Genomic DNA, 20,305 nt, shown 5'->3' on the forward strand with positions numbered 1-20,305 from the left:
ATTCAACCCTACCACCCCCATCCCACCCCTCCCCCCCCCCCCCCCCCCAGCAACCCTCACTCCCATCATCATGACACATCCATTATACCTGGTAAGTACATCTCTGGGCATCTCTGCACCCCATGGTCAATGGTCCACATCATGGCCCATACTCTCCCACATTCCATCCAGTGGGCCCTGGGAGGATTTACAATGTCCGGTGATTGCCCCTGACGCACCATCCAGGGCAACTCTAAGTCCCAAAGGCGCTTCCACCCCTCATCTCTTCCTGCCATTCCCCTTACCCATCAGCCACATTCAAATACATAACTCAGGAGCATTGATTATATTCAAAATGTTGTACTACTCTCACCACCACCCACTACCAAAACTTTTTCATCATCCCAAATAGAAACTGTGAAACAATTAAGCACATCTCCCCACCCTGGCCCCTGATAACCTAGCTGCTAGTTCTATGAATTTGCTTATACTTATCATTTTATATAGTGAGCCATACAATATTTGTTCTTTTGTGTCTGGCTTATTTCACCCAACATGATGTTTTCAAGGTTCATCCATGCTGTCATATGTGTTAGGGCTTCATTCCATTTTAAGGCAGAATATTTATAATAAGTAACATATATATAATATTATAAATGATACATTGTATGTACATACCACATTTTGTTTATCCATTTATCAGTTGATGGATACTTGGGCTGCTTCCATCTTTTGGCAATTATGAATATGCCACTATGAACATCAGTGTGCAAATATCTGCTCAAGTCCCTGCTTTCAATGCTTTTGGGTATGTCCCTGGAGTGGGATTTCTGGGTCATATGGTAATTCTGTACTTAAATTTCTGAAGAACTTTCTGAGGAACCATTTTACACAGTTGCTACTCCTTTGTACCTCCCCAGTCAGCAATGAATAAGCTTAGTTTTTTTCCACATCCCCTCCAACACTTGTTTTCCATTTTTAATAGTAGCCATTCTAGTGGATATGAACTGATATCTCATCGAGGTTTTGATCTGCATTTCCTGCATGGTTAGTGATGTTGGGCATCTTTTCATGTGCTTTTTGAACATTTGTAGGGCTTCTTTGAAGACATGTCTACTCAAGTCTTTTGTCGATTTTTAAACTGGGTTGTTTGTCTTTATATTGTTGAATTGTAGGATTTCTTTATATATTTTGGACCTTAAACCCTTATTGGATATGTGGTTTCCCAATATTTTCTCCTGTTCTTTAGGTTGACTTTTTACTTTCATGTAGTCTTTTGATGCACAGAAGTTTTTAATTTTGATGAAGTCCCATTTATCTAATTTTTCTTTCATTGCTTGTGCTTTGGTATAAAGTCAATGAAACCATTGCATAACACAAGATCCTGAAAATGCTTCCCTATGTTTTCTTGTAGAATTTTTATAGTTTTGTTCCTATATTTAGGTCTTTGATCTGTTTGGAGTTAAGTTTTGTATACAGTGTGAGGTAGGGGTCCATCTTCATTCTTTTGCATACGAATATCAAATATTCCAGATATTTGTTGAAAAGACTATTTTTCCCCATTGAGTGGTCTTAGAAACCTTGTCAAAAATCAATTGGCCATAGATGTGAGGGTTTATTTCTGAACTCTCAATTTTATTCCATTGGTCTGTTTGTCCTTATGCCAGTACCATGCTGTTTTGGTTTGGTTTTGTAATAAGTTTTAAAAAATAAGGACATGTGAATCCTCCAACTTTGTTCTTTTTTTTTTTTTTTCTTTCCAAGACAGTTTTGGCTATTTGGGGCCCTTAAAGGATTAATTTTTGGTAGCAGTTATGAATTGATTCCATCTTTCATGTTGTTCTTGTCCTTATCTAAACAGCATGCATTGTGTACCATCTAAAATTATAATGGTGTTGCCTGAAGTACAGAGTGAGGCTCTTTGCCTTGACAGTGATGTATCCTGTTAGAAGTTTTCTGTAGTCACCATATATCCTTAGAAGTAAATTGGTAATTTTCATGTCCTCATTATATAGTTGTGAGCTAGACCACAAAGATACAGGAACAAAGGGCAGAGAGCAACTGGTTAGGGTGGGACATCCCCATCACCACTACTACCTTAAATAAAAAAACTATCATTGGTTGATTTCTTAAAATATACCAGAGATTATTCTACAGCTTTACACGAGTTACTTCATTAAATCATCATAATGACCCTATTAAGTAATTACTGCTATTATCATCTCCATTTTATAGATGAGGAAATTAAAGCTCACAAATGTTAAATATTTTACCCAGTGTTACATAGCAAATAAATGGCAGATCAGAGCTGGGATTAAAATCCAGGTAGTCCAAGGGCAAAGCTCACACCTTTCACCTCTAAACTATGCACCTTTTCATGTATAGCAGAAAACAAATAATAGGTAGGGACATTCCTAGCTTATAAAATAAAGATTTTAGTTTGATACTGTTAAGTTGCTAGAATATCATCTGCTCTAATCCATTGAAAACTTTGGGATATGTTTAAAGCTTTTTAAGCCATGCAATTTAGATCTCTATAATAATTTGGAAATAGAGACATTTCATAAAACACACTAAATGTTTGAATCTTTTTCTGGTATGTGCGTTATCTGATATTTTTACTCCTTTCAGGTGATATTTAGTGAGCTGTTACAGTGTGCCAGGCACAGTTTTAAGTGTATCTTATTTAATCTTCTTAACACCATATGCATGATATATTACTACTACTATACTTAAAGATGAAAAGCCTGGGGCTTAGATACAAAGCAGCTTGTGCAAAGCTACACGTGTGTGGTAAGTGGTGTGGCAGAGATAGGCCCTCAGGTTACGCTGCTTCAGAAGCAAAAGTCAAAACTGCTAAGAAACACTGCTCCAGGCATCCATTTCATAAAACTGTGTGAAGAGTAGATGTATTTTTGCCATTTTCTGTTTATTTCTTCCATCAAAGGTAATTTTCCTTATTAGGCAGAAAATTATGGTGTTGCTTTTGCTCACAGCTCCACTGTTTTCTTTTTCTTTTTTTTTTCATACTATGCTGTAATTATCAATTTACTTGCCTTTCTTCTTTCACAAGGCAGTATGCTCCTTCATAATAAGAATTGTGACTGTATCTTTGATTCCTCAGCATTGAGTACAATGCCTGGTGTAGAATAGAAGCTTTAAAATGAGTGTTTAATGAAAAAATGAATGCATAAAAATAAAGGTGGTGTTAAAAAGATGCTTTGATTAAGCTCTTTCTTCCTTAAAATAGGTTGATACTCTCATAATGATGTACAAAACTCACTGTCAGTGTATCCTGGACAATGCAATCAATGGAAACTTTGAAGAGGTAAAGATGATAAAGAACGCTTTCATCATATTATGTATACTTTCATATCTTGTTCTTTATATGAGTTAAGGGAAAATCTTAATGCATGTACTCTTTGTTCTGCAACTAGATCCAGCATTTCTTATTACACTTTTGGCAAGGAATGCCTGATCATCTTCTTCCTCTACTTGAAAACCCTGTCATCATTGACATTTTCTGTGTTTGTGACTCAATTCTTTATAAGGTAAGCCCTTGGGGATATAGTCCTTAAATAGCATAAATTCACCTAAATTCTTGAAGAATATTTTCAATGAATGTGTTAAATATGACTGGAGATACACAAACAATTTTTTTTTCTGGTGAGAAAATATTCAGTTTAATGGTACATATTTAGTAGTTCGAGTTTTAATATAAATTTAGAGTAAGTGAAACAAAATCAATTTCTGTTTACAGCTAAGAATAATTCTAAGTGATGGATTTACAAATACAAGAAAATTTAGTTAATTTTTATTATCTTTTTAAGGTGCTTTCAGATTAAATAGGACAGTGGCTCTTTCAGTGTTTGGGATGGGGTGAAGCACAGTCCTCATGAGACTAATACCTTGACGAGCATGAAACTCTCACTTTAATGTGTTGATGTCCAATTCTGGTCCCTCACTGAAGAGGCTCTGAGTGACTCCAGGAGGATGATGAAGACATCCTGAACAAAGACTAGCTGCTTGGCCTTCTAGCCAGACATCTAGTGAGGGACGGGGAGAGGCTGATCCCCGCCACCCTCTGCCCTGGTTAGAGCAGTGATGAGGCCCAAGCTGAGTGAATGTGTTATTTGATATTATTACTTCTGGGTAATATTTAGTGAGATCTTGCTGTGAGGAAGAAAACTATTGCCATCTGGATACTTTAAAGTGAGTTTGTTTACATTTCCCTGTTAAATTGTTCTAAGGGGGGGAAAAAGCATTCCTTTAAAAAAGTAATCTGAGTGAACAAGAGGACCCAGGCTGGGGCCATTTTAAAAATATGGGAAATACAGTCCTTCTAAGTTTACTGCCATTCTTAGTTTCTCAGCTCTGCAGAAAATGAAGCAGTAGCTAAGTAAACTCAGCCTAGAAGCAAGGTTGCAGGCCAAGTTGTTTTTTTTTTAAATAGCTAATATTTTTATTCATCAACATAGATGAGAATTGGAACAATAGAAAGGAAATGTAGTCATAAAAAAAGACAAAAATTTAAAGCTAAACATACCGGAAATAATCAACCCAGTGACTAAGTTAAATAAATCAACCTATTAAATAAATTCTACATTAGGATTGCATTGACCTAAATGTAGTTTAACATTACAAGCAAACTCTTTCACAAATAAACAGATACACTTAAGTCCATCTGGGACTTTCTTCGTTGAATTTTTTGTTTGTTTGTTTTATATGCAATACCTTTTAGTAACTATGTTTTCAAACAATCCAGAAATTAGTGTTCCTCCAAGATCTTCATCATTCCACCTTTAGAGAGTGAGCGTCTTTTTATCAAATAAAACAGTATATGACATCAAAAGCCAGTCCGTGGGCAGTTAACATACTGGGCATATACATAACTGTCTCTTATTTTACTGTTTCATATATACAGCGTAGACATGCATTCTGCTGGTGGGCTATTAAGGTTTGTAAATTAGCATCTACCCACATTTTGAAATATCGTCTACCCTAGACCTCTTGGTCCTCTTTCCCAGGCTGGCCTACTCAGTTTATCAGCCAGCCTAGGGGAGTCTGAGCTGCACTTATCCAGACTCCCTCCCTGGTTTATCTATTCTAGTTTTTCCTGCGCTGGGATCAGTCAACACTTCCTACTTTCTTCTTTCTACTAGTTCTCATCAAGGGTCTACCCACCTAGTTTTAGGACTGAGTCTTGCCCTTCCATTTCAATTGCTCTTTTTGCTCTGATAATTAACTCTCTGTTTAACCTTTAATTGTCCATGTTTCTAGAATTTTCCTCTCCCCCTGCCATTTACGCACACACAGAGAACACACGGACATGCCGTCCTTTTGGAGACAAAATTATAACTTTCAGAAGGGACTTTATAAATTATTCTCTAGGAAGCTAGGGAATAAAAGTAGTTGACAAGTAACAATGGCTTTCTATAGAAATGGTAACTGTAAAGATTTATGTTTACTCTGTTTTGCTGTGATTAAGGTTCTTACAGATGTGCTCATTCCTGCGACAATGCAAGAAATGCCTGAAAGGTAAGTTCCTTCAATAAAACATGTTAGTTTCTTAGTATAGGGCTTCACCAGATATATTCTCTTAAAGGAACAAATTAGAGTGTGATTCATTTGTTTACCAAGAAGATTATTTTCCTACTCTTGTCCTTTTGTATCATCTGGGAGAGATGTGCCTCAATCATTATATTTGAACCTCACAAAACAAAATTGGTAGAACGGTTCTGAAATCCCTTTAAATTTGTGAGCTGTCAAAGTGAAAAATAGATGTGTATATTTGGTTGACCGAGATACTGAGAAAGTTCTTCAGTGGAAACCAGCTGGAGAAGATACATAAGGATAATTGATAGAAAATCACCACAATCATAAAATCTATAAGGAAAATTATTATATTTTTATTATTAACTTCAGTCATAATTGCAAAATCAGAAAGTAGCATAACGAAATTACCAACTTCTTTTAACAAAGGAATAAGATCACAAATAGTTTATTGAAATGATACCTGAAGAAATTTCACAAAGCCTTTTCCTATGGGAGAACAATTGAAACTTGAAAAAAAGTATTTCCTTTGAAAACAAAATCTTATGAAATTTATTTTCGTACTTTGGGGCACAAACACATGTAGGGCTCAGCGTAGTTGGTGCTTAATAAATGCATGCTAAATATAAAATATTTTATTTTTTATTTACCTTTTCCTCTGGATTATTTTATTTATTTATATGACAGTTTTTATTGGCCCTACGAGTAGTTCCTTCTAATGTTCAATTTGAATTTTTTAAGCATTTTTTGGGGGCTGCAAATTGGGTACAGCTTACACTTCTATATCAGCAGAATGGCTGTGCTTGCTTAGTGGCAGTCATTCAAGCCTTTTGACTATTTAGAAGGGAAATTTTAGCTAACCGTTATTAAATAGTGTGGACTATGAGAATTTATATAAATTGTTTCACTTAATTCTTATGAGGAGCCTGAAGGGCTAATTACAGATTGATTTATCTCTTAATCAAATAATTCATATTCATTGCAGAAAAATGGAAAACATGCATAAGTACAATTTTAAAAAATCACAATCTCACCCCATGATTAATATCTTACACACTTTTTTCTGTGAAGATCTATAAGTACATACATTTTAAAAATTGGAACCATGATATACATCCTATAGCAGTGTATATGAAAATCTTTTCTACATCAGTAAATATAGAACAGAATTATCTTTTTAAATGGTTGCATAGATTTCTAACATCTGGAAAATACTCTACTTCATTTAACCAATTCCTTATCATCGAACATTTGAGGTTTTTTTTTTAGGATAATTGTCATACTATTCCAAAGTAGCAATTATGATCCTAAAGTCACAAACCAGGAACCTGGAAGCAGAGAGAGGTTAATCTATTTGTCCAAAGTTGACTAGTTAATAAGAAGCAGAACCTAGATTTTAATCCAAGATCTCTTTATCTCCAAACTTTTTCTTGTATAATATCACTGCTCCCCAACATGGGCATCATTCCATATATGTTCAGATTTGTCATGTTGAGATAAAGCTGTAGATTGCTGACAGATTTTTATATGTTCTCATAATATATACACAACGAATCTTTGCAGTTTCCCAAGTTGGGTTTTGTAATTCGTATTCTCTTGATAATTCATCCCACAGGGTTATATTTTTGGATAACAGGGGTATGTTATTAGGAACTAATATTAAATACCTGAAATTATTTTTATGGTCCCAATGTGATGTCTTTCAAACGCCTGGACTTGCAAAATTAAGTGCATACTTATACTCTTCCAGAAATACTGTATAGAAAATATTGAATCATGTGTTAATAATAAAATGGTATTATTTTTTGAGCACCTCCTGCATGCAAGGTCTTAAATTAAATACTTCAGGTGAGTTATTTAATATATTCTTGACAATAATCCTAGAAGACATATCCTTGTTCCCATGAGGAAATTGGGGCATGAGGAGATTGAGTATTTTGGTGAGGATGATAAATGGCAGAACTATGCTAAGTTTGTAGAACTTCAAAAGTCATCCTCTTGGAATCATAAAATAATAGCATAGCTCCATAAAACTTCATTTGTTTAATGCATTTTTGGGCAATTTAGCACTTAACACATAGTTTTCTTTGTAGCTTATTAGCAGATATAAGAAATTTTGCTAAAAATTGGGAACAGTGGGTTGTTTCATCCTTGGAAAATTTGCCAGAAGCCCTAATTGACAAGAAAATACCGATTTTGCGGAGATTTGTATCTTCTCTAAAACGACAAACATCTTTCTTACATCTTGCTCAGGTGAGTTGGTAAGCCCAAGGTATTTGAGTCACCAACTAAAAATTGAATTTCTGATGAGGACCTTTCACAGATTGAAGAAGACTAAAGATACACAACAATTAAATGCAATGTGAGATCCTAGACTGCATCCTAGAACAGAAAAATATCATTAACAGAAAATCTGGTCAATTCAAATGAGGTCTGTGGTTTAGTTACTAGTGTCGTGCCTATGTTAATTTCTTGATTTTGATAATTTATTATGGTTATGTAACAATATTAGGGGAAGCTGGGCAAAGGGATATGGAAACACTCTATACTTGAGCTGTGCAACTTTTCTGTAAATTAAAAAATATTTCAAAATAAAAAGTAGGGAAAAAACAACACCCCCCCCCAAACAAACCCACTTCTGAATGCATCAAAATGTAGAACACCTATTTGTCACATTAATTTAATTGATCAAAATTAAGTACTGGGGACTCAGCCCATGTGATACTGGATGTTGTGAAAACCAGAAACTAAACATCTTATTAACTGCCCACATGATTCTCTTAAATAGTAAGGAAAAAGTATTTCTTAAATTGAGAAAGCCATGTTTGCATATTGTTAAAATATACTCCCCCTCAACAATGATTGTTTGCTAATGAAGATATCCAGCCCCTTAAGTTTTAAAGAACTAATGTGGATAGATTCAGATAAGAAATGAAACTTCTGAAAATTGTGACTATGAATAAAAAGATTGATTACCTAAGTCTGAAAATAATTTTTACAACCTTTAACAGATATGATCAATAGTCTCAGCAATTTCTTTTAGTGTGAAAATATGAAAAAGTTATTTATGATAATAGTTATTTAGGAACTATTTTTCTAAAAACTAAAACTTTCCTATAGTTAGAATTTCAGTGATACAGGTTAGTGTCTTTTCTACTTTGTCCAAGCAGATTGCCAGGCCTGCTCTCTTTGACCAGCATGTCGTGAATTCTATGGTATCTGATATTGAAAAGGTTGACTTGAATAGTATTGGATCCCAGGCCCTTCTCACCATTTCAGGCAGCACAGACACTGAATCCGATATCTACAATGAATGTAAGTCATTTTTGTTTTGAGTAGGGTTTCCCAATCTTGGCACTATTGACATTGGCTTGATTTCCCAGGGATAATAGCCCAGTATTTCCCTCCCTATTTTCCTCTGAAAATACAAAAAATGTAATGTCTTAAAGGCTGTAGCACAAAGGATAGACTGCTCTCTGGGGATAGTCCAACCTCAACAGTACTCTCTGATTCCTAACATAAAGTGACACAGCTCTGATTCAGTAACCCCCAAGCTTTTCAATAAAATGATAGTCCTAAATTGCCCCTTTACATTTCACATGATAGACGAGTTTAATTTTTGCTAAGGATAAACAGTAATCCAGAAAGCAGGAAATCAACAATTTAGCCTAGTTCATTCATTAGCTTTCAACTAATCTGTTTCAGTTAATGAAAACACTGCACTCAAAATGGACATTTAATGATATGGACAGCCTCAATATACTTGCCTAGTATATACATAGATATATAATATCTTGACCTATATTTTAATATATATCAAGATACATTCACTTATGGTTAAGATTTTGAATGGTAAATTACTCATTTTTTTGTTACTCTTCTCAGGTTGTGCAATTACTCTCACACATTAACTTAATAAAATTGTTAAGACGTCTGATTATAGACTTTCTCTTGGGTTCAAAGTAATGGTGTAATACTCAGTTTTCTTTTCTACACGGTAGATGACTCTATCACAGTGTTCCAAGAACTGAAGGATCTCCTTAAGAAGAATGCCACTGTGGAGGCTTTCATTGAATGGCTGGATACTGTGGTGGAGCAGAGAGTTATTAAGGTACCTTCAATTACAGACTCAGAAAATCAGTTTGTCATTAAGAGTAAATGCATGAGTGACTGTAATTTTTTGACTGGTTGGGGAGGAGTAGCATGCTGTGCATAAATATGCTTTGAAAAGCTTTGGTAGCCCTGCAGTAAGGCAGCCAAAATATCAAAATTAGAATTAGGTGCCAGGTTTCAGAACTCTGGGCATGGATTCAATTCTATCCCTCCCTTCTTAGCCAACGTCTGCAAGACACCATACCTTCCCTATCAATCAGTCGAGTTACAGCTGAGTAATATCAATAGTGAAAGGTGAACTTAGAAACTGGAGAGATCTGGCCCTTTTTAGAAAGCAAGTTTTCATAAATGCTGACAGAAAAAATACTGTTTTAAGCGTTTGAAGTCCTGAATTCTAAGAGTTCAGTATTTTGTTTCCTCTGGTTCCTTCAACTCTTTCACGTCCTCCATCATGAAACAGGGCAATAAGAACAAATATATCCATTACTAGTTGGTGTTAGCCATTCCCTATCAAGGAAACTAGTTATAGTTTAAGGACATGCTTTCTTCTGGAGGGAAAACATTATCATTCGGGGCCAGAGAAGATGGAGTTAATCATTCACAGAGACATATAAGTCTTCTTTCACACCTCACCTTCTGTTCTTTTTAAGGTTTTGTCCAAAGGAGAATTAAACAAAATTATTTTGTAAATTATTTCATATTTGGTTTAATTCTATTAGGTAAAAAATAAATAAAAATATATAGAGTAGAGACTCTTAAGGTATATAGAATAAAAAAACTCATAAAATGACAGCAAGAACACCCTGGACAGATCATTTTATTTGATGAAATAAATGGCACGCCATCTGTCAATTTGTCAGACAAGTTACCTACCTCATGATCTAACTTAGGATGCATGTACTAACGAGATGACAGATTTTATAGTTTCATTTGTGTCCCTTTATTTTAGACCAGCAAACAAAATGGAAGATCTTTAAAGAAGAGGGCGCAAGACTTTCTGCTGAAGTGGAGCTTTTTTGGTGCTCGAGTAATGCATAATCTCACCTTGAACAATGCATCCAGTTTTGGTATCCCATGTGCTTTATAAGATTCTTCTTAAATGAATTACACTTTTTTGTTCCCCACTCATATTTTCCTGCCATTTTTTAAACACATGACATTGCCATTCCTCAAAGCATATCTGAATATTGAACCAGTAGACTATGGTAGTTAAGAGCATGGGTTTGGGAGGGTTAAATCTAAACACTGCTTCTCTCTCTGGCTTTGGGCTTTTCCCAAAGCCCAGTCTGCTCATTGTAGAAAGGAGGAAATATTGCTCTCCTAGGGTTATGTAGGTACTTTAGAGAGACGATGTTTATAAAAGCACATTATATATCTGGCTCCTGAGAAACACTGACTAGTAGCTGTTTTGATTACATTCCATCAGTGCTTGGATAAATTTTCTTTCTGAAGTAAACAAATAAACAATAATTAAGGCTTTTTCCCAAAGGCATTATGTATTGCAGTAAGGCAATCTTTTTCCATCTCTTCTGGGCACCCATGTAGCCGCACACTAGGAGTGACAGAGCAGCTTAGAAAACACACTCTTTTAAGTTCCTGAACCACCTTTCCTGATCTATGAAACCGAAGCAAACTGAGTCAAGTTAACTTTTCTACAGGTTCCATACCTTCTTTTTCCTAAATTTTCTAAGATTCTTATTATTTTACAGATATAGTGCAAAACTCATGGGTAGTACCTCTGCATTTAATAGTTGTATTTCAAGAACTCTTCACATTATGAAACAGATTTCAAATTAGCTAAATTATTTTCATTTAATTTTCAATTGAATTAAATAAAATCAGGGAACTTATATTAAATGATGAGCAAGGTGTACTGAATCTATTCTTTGAAATATCTTGCTTATATCGAAGCTTTTAAAAAATATACAGTTTTGATGTCTAACTTGATATGAAAAAAAACACAAACTTTTGTTGGGAAATCTGTTGAATAGTAAAAATATATTTAAGATTTTCCAGTACATAAAAATTACCCTTTTGTCTTTTTCAGATCTAAGGGTATTTTCTTTCAGGTTACAGCAACATCTCCTTACCTGATGCTTTTTTCAGACCATTTTGGCCATTGTCTAATTATTTAGTACAAAGTAAACAGAACTAGAGCAGAGTAGAGCTCATTCTCCCCCAGGTTAAAGCTTATCACACTCCAATGTGTGCCCTCTTAAGGCCTAAAGCATGTCTCACTTTCATCCGTATTTTCCTTTGATGTAATTAGTGGCCAAAGAGCTGGCAGGACAGTGCACACAGTGAGCTGAGCAGGCAGTACACAGAGAGATTAGAGACCCAAGTTAAGCATGTTGGTCTTAGCGGGTCATTTAAAGTCCAACAAGTATTTGTTTATTTCAGTTGCTCCTTGTGAAGTGTTGCGAGATGGTCACAGAGATAACTTCTCTCTTTCTGTTTCCCTCCCTTTCTAACCCATCCCCCCTGTATTCATCTCACAACATCCTCTCCCCATTACCGATACAGGTTCTTTCCATTTGATCCGAATGCTTCTCGATGAATACATCCTCCTGGCCATGGAGACCCAATTTAATAATGACAAAGAGCAGGAGTTGCAGAATTTATTGGACAAGTATATGAAGAATTCAGGTAATTTTAAATATCTGCCTTGTTTTGTGTATTTCTTCGTTTAAAACCTAAAATCAAGAATTTGTAAGTGCACATGTTAGGTGGGCTTATAATAGTTTTAGAGTTTCCCCCAAACATCACAGTATGCTAACATTAGTGGGACACTGTTTTATCCTTTCTCCATTTATGCATAGAATAGATAGTTGTGTATTCTATTAGAAACACTTAAGGATACAAACTTGGCTTTCTGAGCATTTAAATGGATTAGAGAGGTGATTAAAATAGAAGAAATAACTATAATCCAATCAACAGGTGTGGTATGCCACTTTATAGTGCTGTAGAGATAATAAGGTCTCTAGGAGGGAGAGAAGGTAGGGAGCACATTGATTTGGGATGCAATGACTTGTGTTTTGATGTCTTCACTCCAAGTGGACTATTTAGTGCCCTCAGACCACACCTACACCCACGAATATACAGCTATCAAAAACCACCATTGCCAAGACTGAAGGCCTGCCAGCCACGTTTCCCACAGAAAACATTTACCAGGAGTCTCCAGGTTAATTATACAATCATGAAACTTTTTTTTTAAGATTTATTTTATTTATTTATTTCTCCTCCTCCCCTTCGTTGTTTGTGCTTGCTCTCTCCTCTCTCTCTGTCCATTTGTTGTGTGCTTGTCTTCCTTTTAGGAGGTGCCAGGAACTGAACTTGGAACCTTCCACGTGGGAGAGAGGTTCCCAATGGTTTGAACCACCTCTGCTCCCCGCTTGTTGTGTCTCTCATTGTGTTTTCTTGTTGTGTCTCTTTGTTGCATCATCTCATTGAGTCATCTTGTTGTGTCCACACTGTCTAGCTTGTCTTCTTTAGGAGACATTGGAAAGCAAACCCAGGACGTCCCATGTGATAGGCAGGTCCCAACTGCTTGAGCCCAATCCTTTTCCCATCACAAACCATTTTGAGTTTCTTTTACTTGTGCTTATCTAATAAGATTATGGGAATGGTTTTAGCATTCCCTTTAAAAAAAAAAATCTTTCCAGATGCAAGTAAAGCTGCCTTCACTGCTTCTCCGAGTTCATGCTTTCTTGCCAACCGTAATAAAGGCAGCACCATTACCAGTGACAGTGTGAAGAATGAGAGCCATGTGGAAACAGCCTATCTTCCTCTGTCATCCAGTCAGCATGGCGTTTTAACCCCTGCTCTGCACCCGTTCCCATCTGGAAGTACAGACACGATGCCGCTCCCAGGTACGTGGGGTGCCACAGAGAGGACTTGGGCTTCAGCACACCTCAGAGGTCTTTTCCTTATAGATGGTAGCCTGTAGGGATTCAAAGAACAGAAAATACTTCTCTTCACTGACTTATTATATTGTTGTGATTTTCAGCAATTGTCATTCACGTTTTTATTAATACCATTATTAACATAGGAATCACACTTTGACACACTTGCTAAGTGGTATCAGAAGTATGGGCATCTCCATTTAGTGGGAGAATAAACTATATCAGATTTACATAAAATTCTTAAGCTGTTTTGAAGATCAAGAAATGGGCTGCTTACTTATTTTTGTTTTCTGAGGAGACTTTATTCTTTCTCCATTAAAAAGTGGATTTGGCCATGTTAAGATAACTGTTGGCAATATTTTTTTCCCCTTTGGTCTACCATCCCCTTGGTCGCAAATTGAAGGCTTAGTGACTTGAATGAGCTAATAGATAATACTTTAAATCTGCTCATTGCCCTGTCTTTCTTTGTTTTTAACTTTTAATTTTGCATTAATTATAAATTCACAGGAAGTTGCCAAGACAGCACAGAGAGGTTCTCTGTTCCCTTCACCCAGTTTCTCCCAATGGTTACATCTCATATAAGTATATTATCAAAATCAGGAAACCAATGTTAGTGCAACATGTATGTATACTTCTGTTATTTTATCGCATGGGTGGATTTGTGTAAACACCACTGCAATAAAGATCCAGAACTGCACCATCACCACAAAGATCTCCCTGATATTACCCCTTTAAAGTTATACCCATCTCCCACCCCCAGCCATCCCTAACCTCTGGCAACCTGCCTTGTATCTTTTTGCAGTCCTTTTACATACATTCCTTCATTGAAAGTAAAGAATTTTAAACCTGGAAGAAGCTTACAGACTAGGGGCCTACTTCCATCAGTGCAAAATCAGAGCCCAGGGAATTAGTGGCATTCCTACGTCTCATTGCTCATCAGTGGTGCTTACATGGTATCTTGAATTGGCTGTTTCGAAGCCATGGCCATTTTGATATTGTTGCCATTTTCTTTTACCTTAAAAGGCAAACTATTGAATGTTCATATTATTCTTTAATTATAGAGAAATGTGAGCAGGAGAACCCTCTTGCCCTCCACAAACTTGACCTCTAGTCATCCCAATTTCCCTGGGAGCATGGAGTCAGCACAGACTTTCCTAGATAGTCACAAACTCCAGGAGCTTCCACCATTGTAAAATGGAATGATATTTTTAAAAGATGGAATTTTGGTGTTCCCCAGTTCTGTTGTTTGGGGAGGGTAGGAATAAAGTTGGGAAAAATGCATATTACTAAGTCTTTCAAATATTTTTTTAAAAATCATGAGTCAATCTACTTTAATAACTACTTAAAATGGTACTAAGTGAATGCTCTGGCAATGTTTTTCCAGGCCAAATGGAGCTTTCCCAGAGTGCTGGTCATCTGATGACACCGCCCATCTCTCCAGCCATGGCGAGCCGAGGAAGTGTCATTAACCAGGGGCCAATGGCGGGGAGGCCCCCAAGTGTGGGTCCCGTACTGTCAGCCCCTCCACACTGCTCAACATATCCAGAGCCCATTTATCCTGCTGTCCCGCCAACCAACCATGACTTTTATGGGACCAACTCTAACTATCAGACTGTGTTCAGAGCACAGCCCCAACCCCCATCAGGACTCTATCCCCACCGGGCCGAGCATGGTCGTTGTATGGCCTGGAGTGAACAGCAGCTTTCTAGAGACTTCTTCACTGGCAGTTGTGCTGGGTCTCCATATAATTCCCGACCACCTTCCAGCTATGGATCATCCTCACATGCCCAAGATTCACACAGTATGCAGTTTCTAAATTCAGGAAGCTTCAATTTTCTGAGCAATGCAGGGGCTGCCAGCTGCCAAGGAGCATCATTGCCTCCTAATTCACCTAACGGTATAGAAATTTTAAGAAAGTTTTTCCTGACCTTTAAGATACTGAAATCAGACACTGAGTTACATGTCATCCCATGTAAGCCTTCTGAAGCTCACGGCATATTAGACACTTGGAGTTCATTTTTGCTACATATAAACATATTCACTAATTCTTGTGGCTTTTTTAAAGTTGTCCTTCCAAATGCCACAAATGATGAAAAAGTATCATGTCAAACCATATGCAGGAGATGAAGCTTAATAACCCCAAAGATGAATGCTCTGTCTTTCGAAAATATTTTCAGTAAATTATGTTTCTTCCAGAGAACTCAAAGCAGATTTTAAAGACAAGGCTAAGACAATGCCTTGTTTAGGCTGATAGAACACTCGAGGTTAAGGAAGTTGGAAATATTTGCTGTCGCCTTCAACTACCAGCCTAGGCTCCTCTGATCCCTCTCTCCTAAGTGCAGACCAGTCTTTCTCCCATCAACAGGAATTTGTAAATAAAAATGGTATTTGCCAAGTAGTGTAATCTCTGTGAGAGACAAATAGTGCTCCTTTTCACTTCATAGGAAGATCTTGTTCATTTAAATCAGAAAATAGGAAAGAGGCGTGGTCTGTCTCAAAACTTCTAGATATCTTTTAAAAAAACAAAAGCAGCATAGAGAACTATAGCCATATATAAGCACACGTCAACTCCATAGTCAATGTAGATTCACATATAGCATTTACAGTTTGATAGCTTCAGGGCTCCACCCAATTACCCTTCCCTTTCCTTCCTGGAGTGTTTTTTGTAATAAGTTGACAATATATTCTTGCGGTCTTCTGTTTCAGGATACTATGGCAGCAATCTAAACTACCCAGAGTCTCAGAGACTTGGCTCGATGGTGAATCAACATGTTTCTGTCATCAGCAGTGTTCGCTCATTGCCCCCTTACAGTGACATCCACGATCCACTTAACATTTTAGATGACGGTGCTAGAAAGCAGACTAGTTCATTTTATGCAGACGCAGCACCTTCAGTTGCCTGCCGGACTCCAGTAGTAGGTAAATTATTTTAGTAGCCCTTGAAAACATTTTAAAGTGTCATTGACCTCAGATATGCAGGCTTACTCTGGAGGGAGAAGTATTGAAGTGAACTGGGGACTCATTCCCACGGACGACATATCACTTTGGTCTGAAGTTATATTTTTCTGCATATGCAGATAGTATTACAATCTCCCAACATATAGTCCACCTTGCAACTTACTGTTAGATCTGTATTCTTTCCCAAACGAATAGCTGGCATTTGTTATATATGCAAAAAAGTAATATAAAGTGCCCAAATGAAGTCTAACTACTATAACTTTTATGAGGGTACTCTTGACATCTTTCTTTCACTCCTGTTCCTTCACTATGGAACCCAGGGCAAGGCCAAGAAGTGTTTTTGGACCCTACATTCTCCATCAACACTGCAAAGCCACCTCACGCTAAAAAAAAAATCGATGTCCTTTGACTGAGGCTACTAGAATTTTCTCACTCATGTAAAGTATAATTAAAAGTCTCTGTAGAAATGTCTCTTTTTATTGTCCTATAACAAACAATTTAAGTAAAAATGAGCAAAACTGTGATTTTCAGGAAGTCCTCTAGCATCTTCTTCCAACCAGGTCACTATCTCTAAGCCTCATCAGAGAAGAAATTTTGCCAGTTATACTAGATGTAAATCACCAGCACCCAGCAAAATATCTAACCATCACATAGTAGGAGCTCAATAAATCTGTGCGTGTATAAAAGGAGTAAAAACATATGTATAGATTTTATTTCAAAATTACTAACAAGCCATCACAGGGTATGTATATATTTATGTACGTATCAAAATAAAGTGTCAGTGTTCATAGGAGATGATTTTCAGCTAGCATAAGTAGAGGGCGTTGACATCCAAACAGAGTATAAGGGAAAATGAGATAAATTCCATCTCTCCTCCCTCAGTGTACTTTTCCAATAATTCAATAGGAAGCACTTCTTCCCTTCTGTGACTGTCACAGATGCGCCCTGAGCAGAGTCCAGCAGACCATCTCCTGCTATCTGCAAATGGTCATTGCTTCTAGGTTACTCTAATGAAGCAGAAAATTCCACTTCAGGAAGTTTCCTCCCCGTGAGACTAAAATGTTCCCTGTTGCTATTGTTACTATTAGTTCTATTTACTTGTGGAGATAGTGGAAGCTTTGACGGAACGTGGGCTGGGTGTAGGGCAGATTCTAAGCTTTCATTGCCAGAACTGGCTTACCAGTAAATTGCAAAGAGGGCTTTAGGGTGAAAAGAGCTACGAGAGAAAGGGGGTAAGCAGAACAAAAAGAATTGGACCCACTATAGATTTATTTCATTATGAAGCCTGGCTCTGGTAGGTAGAAAAATATGAAAAACAACAAAGAGAAGGCAACAAACCAAAATGCAGGAAATGTAGAGCTGGTGAGCCAGTTAATATTTTGGAGAACCTACTATATGCTAGACTCCATTCTAGTGTGAGAAATGGAGGTGAACTGGACAGAGTTCCTGCCCGCAGTGAGTTTTATGTTTTAGTAAAGGGAGAGTTAGACAAAGAATATGTACACAAATTCATAAAGATAAATTTCAGGGATTCTGAAGATGATTAAATAGGGGAATGTGGCAGAGAGCAATGGAGGAGCTGCTTCAGGTAGGGAAGTTGGGAAAGGCATCCTGACCCAGGAATTTTTGAGTCGAAAACTATGTGATCAGAAAGAGGTAACCATGTGAAGATCCGATTGTGGCTTTCGGGGCAGCCTCTGAAATTGAAACAAGTTTTAGAAGCTCAGTGGGCAGAAAGAAAGCCAAGGTTGCTTGAGCTTGGTCATTGACGCAGAGAGGGGAGCAAAATAAATCAGACTGCATGGGCCACATAGGGCATCGTGGACCATTGCAAGCAGTGTAGGTTTTGCTCTAAAAGTGATGGGAAGCCGTTGTGGCATTTGAGCAGAAGAGTGACAACCCAATTTATGCTTCAGCAAGATCATTCTGGCTGCTCCCTGAAAGGAGGAAGGGTAGGGTAAAGTGAGGGTCATGAAACCAGTTAGGAGACTGCTGTATTGGTCCAGGTGAGAGGATGGTGGCTTGGACCGTGACAGTGTAGGTGCAGATGAAAAGAGATGGTGGAAAAGGATCTATTTTGGTGGTAGAGCGGTCCAAATTTAGGTTGAAATTGAGTGTTCTTTGTGCAATGTGAGGAAGAAATAATTTATAGGAGAAGAATAAGTGGGAAAAATAGAAGAAAATCTGAGCATTGCTCTGACAATACACACTCAAATTTAGTACAATTATGTGTGCTAATGCAAAAATAAATACAAAGGCTCAAGGTGAGTGACACTTATAAAGAAAAGAAAATGTCAGTCAATTTCCAGTGGCTAATTATATTTTCCCTTACAGCATCCAGCTTGCAAACCCCAATTCCTCCCTCCTCATCCCAGTGTATGTATGGAACTTCGAGTCAGTATCCAGTTCAAGAAACTCTGGATTCCCATGGAGCCAACAGTAGAGAAATGGTGTCCTCTTTACCACCCATCAACACTGTGTTCATGGGAACAGCAGCTGGAGGCACTTAAACCAACAATGTTGGGAGGAGACTGAAACTTTAGAACTCTCTGTTGCCCACATATAATTATGAGATTACCATGAGAGTAAAGAAATGGACTATGCAGTGGCTGGACATTTTTTTATCAAGCCACTGATACAAAGCTATGTACAACTCCATAGCAAAAGAAGATATTTGGAGAGTTTGCACCGCACGCAAATTGTTTAAGTTGTGATCTCATTATTAATCATAGTTTCAAACATTATCAAATGGAACCATTGGAAATATGAAGATATGATATCTCAACTGTGAAGATTTAATGCTTCACTCTCTAATTTATTGAAAATCAGTATGCTGTTTCATCTTTCATTTCTAAAAAAAAAGATACATTTATTTAATGCCTTTACAATGGCCTTAATTTATTAGGATCTTGGAATCATTGTTTACTATCCCTTATTTGACAAAGAGTCAAATGTGTATGTTCTACCTCCTATGGAAATGTTTACAAGGTCAAGACTTAATGCAATTCAGCCTAGACCAAAGTTGCTTGACTTTCAACTCCTGTGCATTAGTGTGAAAATTTCTGTTACATAGCAGTATTTCATTTCTATGTAACAGAACAGAGATGATAAATGATTTCTTCTCTTTATTTAAAAAAGATAAGAAAAAAATAAAAGAAATAATGGGTGGATATATTTTTAACAGCTTGGTTTTCTTTCAGGGCTGAACTGTTTCTGAAGAGTGCTGGGGATTTGTAGACAGAGCACCTTTGGATATTAAAATGTAGAGCTGATTGGTTAAGACATTGTAATGTAAGAACATTTACATGTCAGATCCAATGCCTAGAAAGAAATTGTGAGTAGACTGTTTGAACTTCTACAAAGACTTGGAAGCAGTCTTTAATCAAGCATTTTTCTTACAAGTTAAGAGTGAATGAATATGCAGGGATCATCTGGATAAAAGGTTAATTCAGAAATGAAGTATTCATTACATAAAAATCAGCATAATTTGGCATACCATATATCTTACATTGTTTCTTTTTCTTTTCCTTATATCTTGATTGAAAGGTCTGCTATAAAATTCATGACCTACAGTAGGAAAGTCCATTAACTTTACCAACTTCTCCTATAGTACTAAACAGAATTTGGTTTTGCCATAAGCCCCAGGTACTTTATAAGATGGTCTGCAAACCTGCAAATCACCATTATACATCATGATGTAATTTGGTAGTAACAAACTGTGGAATTGTTTTCAGTAAGCAATAAAAAATGATCTGTGGACTTCTCATAGCATTCTTACAACTTGCTCAGTAATGTGTAGT

At 36.9% G+C, this 20,305-nt stretch overlaps 1 protein-coding gene across 1 annotated transcript in view; it reads left to right on the forward strand.

The window, feature by feature from the left end:
- Positions 1-20,262, forward strand: part of RFX6 (regulatory factor X6) — a 58,564-nt gene extending 38,302 nt beyond the window's left edge. The window contains exons 8-19 of the mRNA XM_004471231.3: positions 3,230-3,307; positions 3,417-3,530; positions 5,468-5,517; positions 7,626-7,785; positions 8,703-8,847; positions 9,534-9,643; positions 10,595-10,712; positions 12,169-12,291; positions 13,308-13,514; positions 14,932-15,444; positions 16,254-16,466; positions 18,840-20,262. Coding sequence (XP_004471288.3) covers positions 3,230-3,307; positions 3,417-3,530; positions 5,468-5,517; positions 7,626-7,785; positions 8,703-8,847; positions 9,534-9,643; positions 10,595-10,712; positions 12,169-12,291; positions 13,308-13,514; positions 14,932-15,444; positions 16,254-16,466; positions 18,840-19,015 — 2,007 coding nt within the window. The 3' untranslated portion in view covers positions 19,016-20,262. The remainder of the gene's footprint in view (positions 1-3,229; positions 3,308-3,416; positions 3,531-5,467; positions 5,518-7,625; positions 7,786-8,702; positions 8,848-9,533; positions 9,644-10,594; positions 10,713-12,168; positions 12,292-13,307; positions 13,515-14,931; positions 15,445-16,253; positions 16,467-18,839) is intronic.
- The last annotated feature ends 43 nt before the right edge of the window (positions 20,263-20,305 follow it).

The sequence above is a fragment of the Dasypus novemcinctus genome, chromosome 11 (genome assembly GCF_030445035.2).
Source record: "Dasypus novemcinctus isolate mDasNov1 chromosome 11, mDasNov1.1.hap2, whole genome shotgun sequence".
Lineage (NCBI taxonomy): Eukaryota > Metazoa > Chordata > Mammalia > Cingulata > Dasypodidae > Dasypus > Dasypus novemcinctus.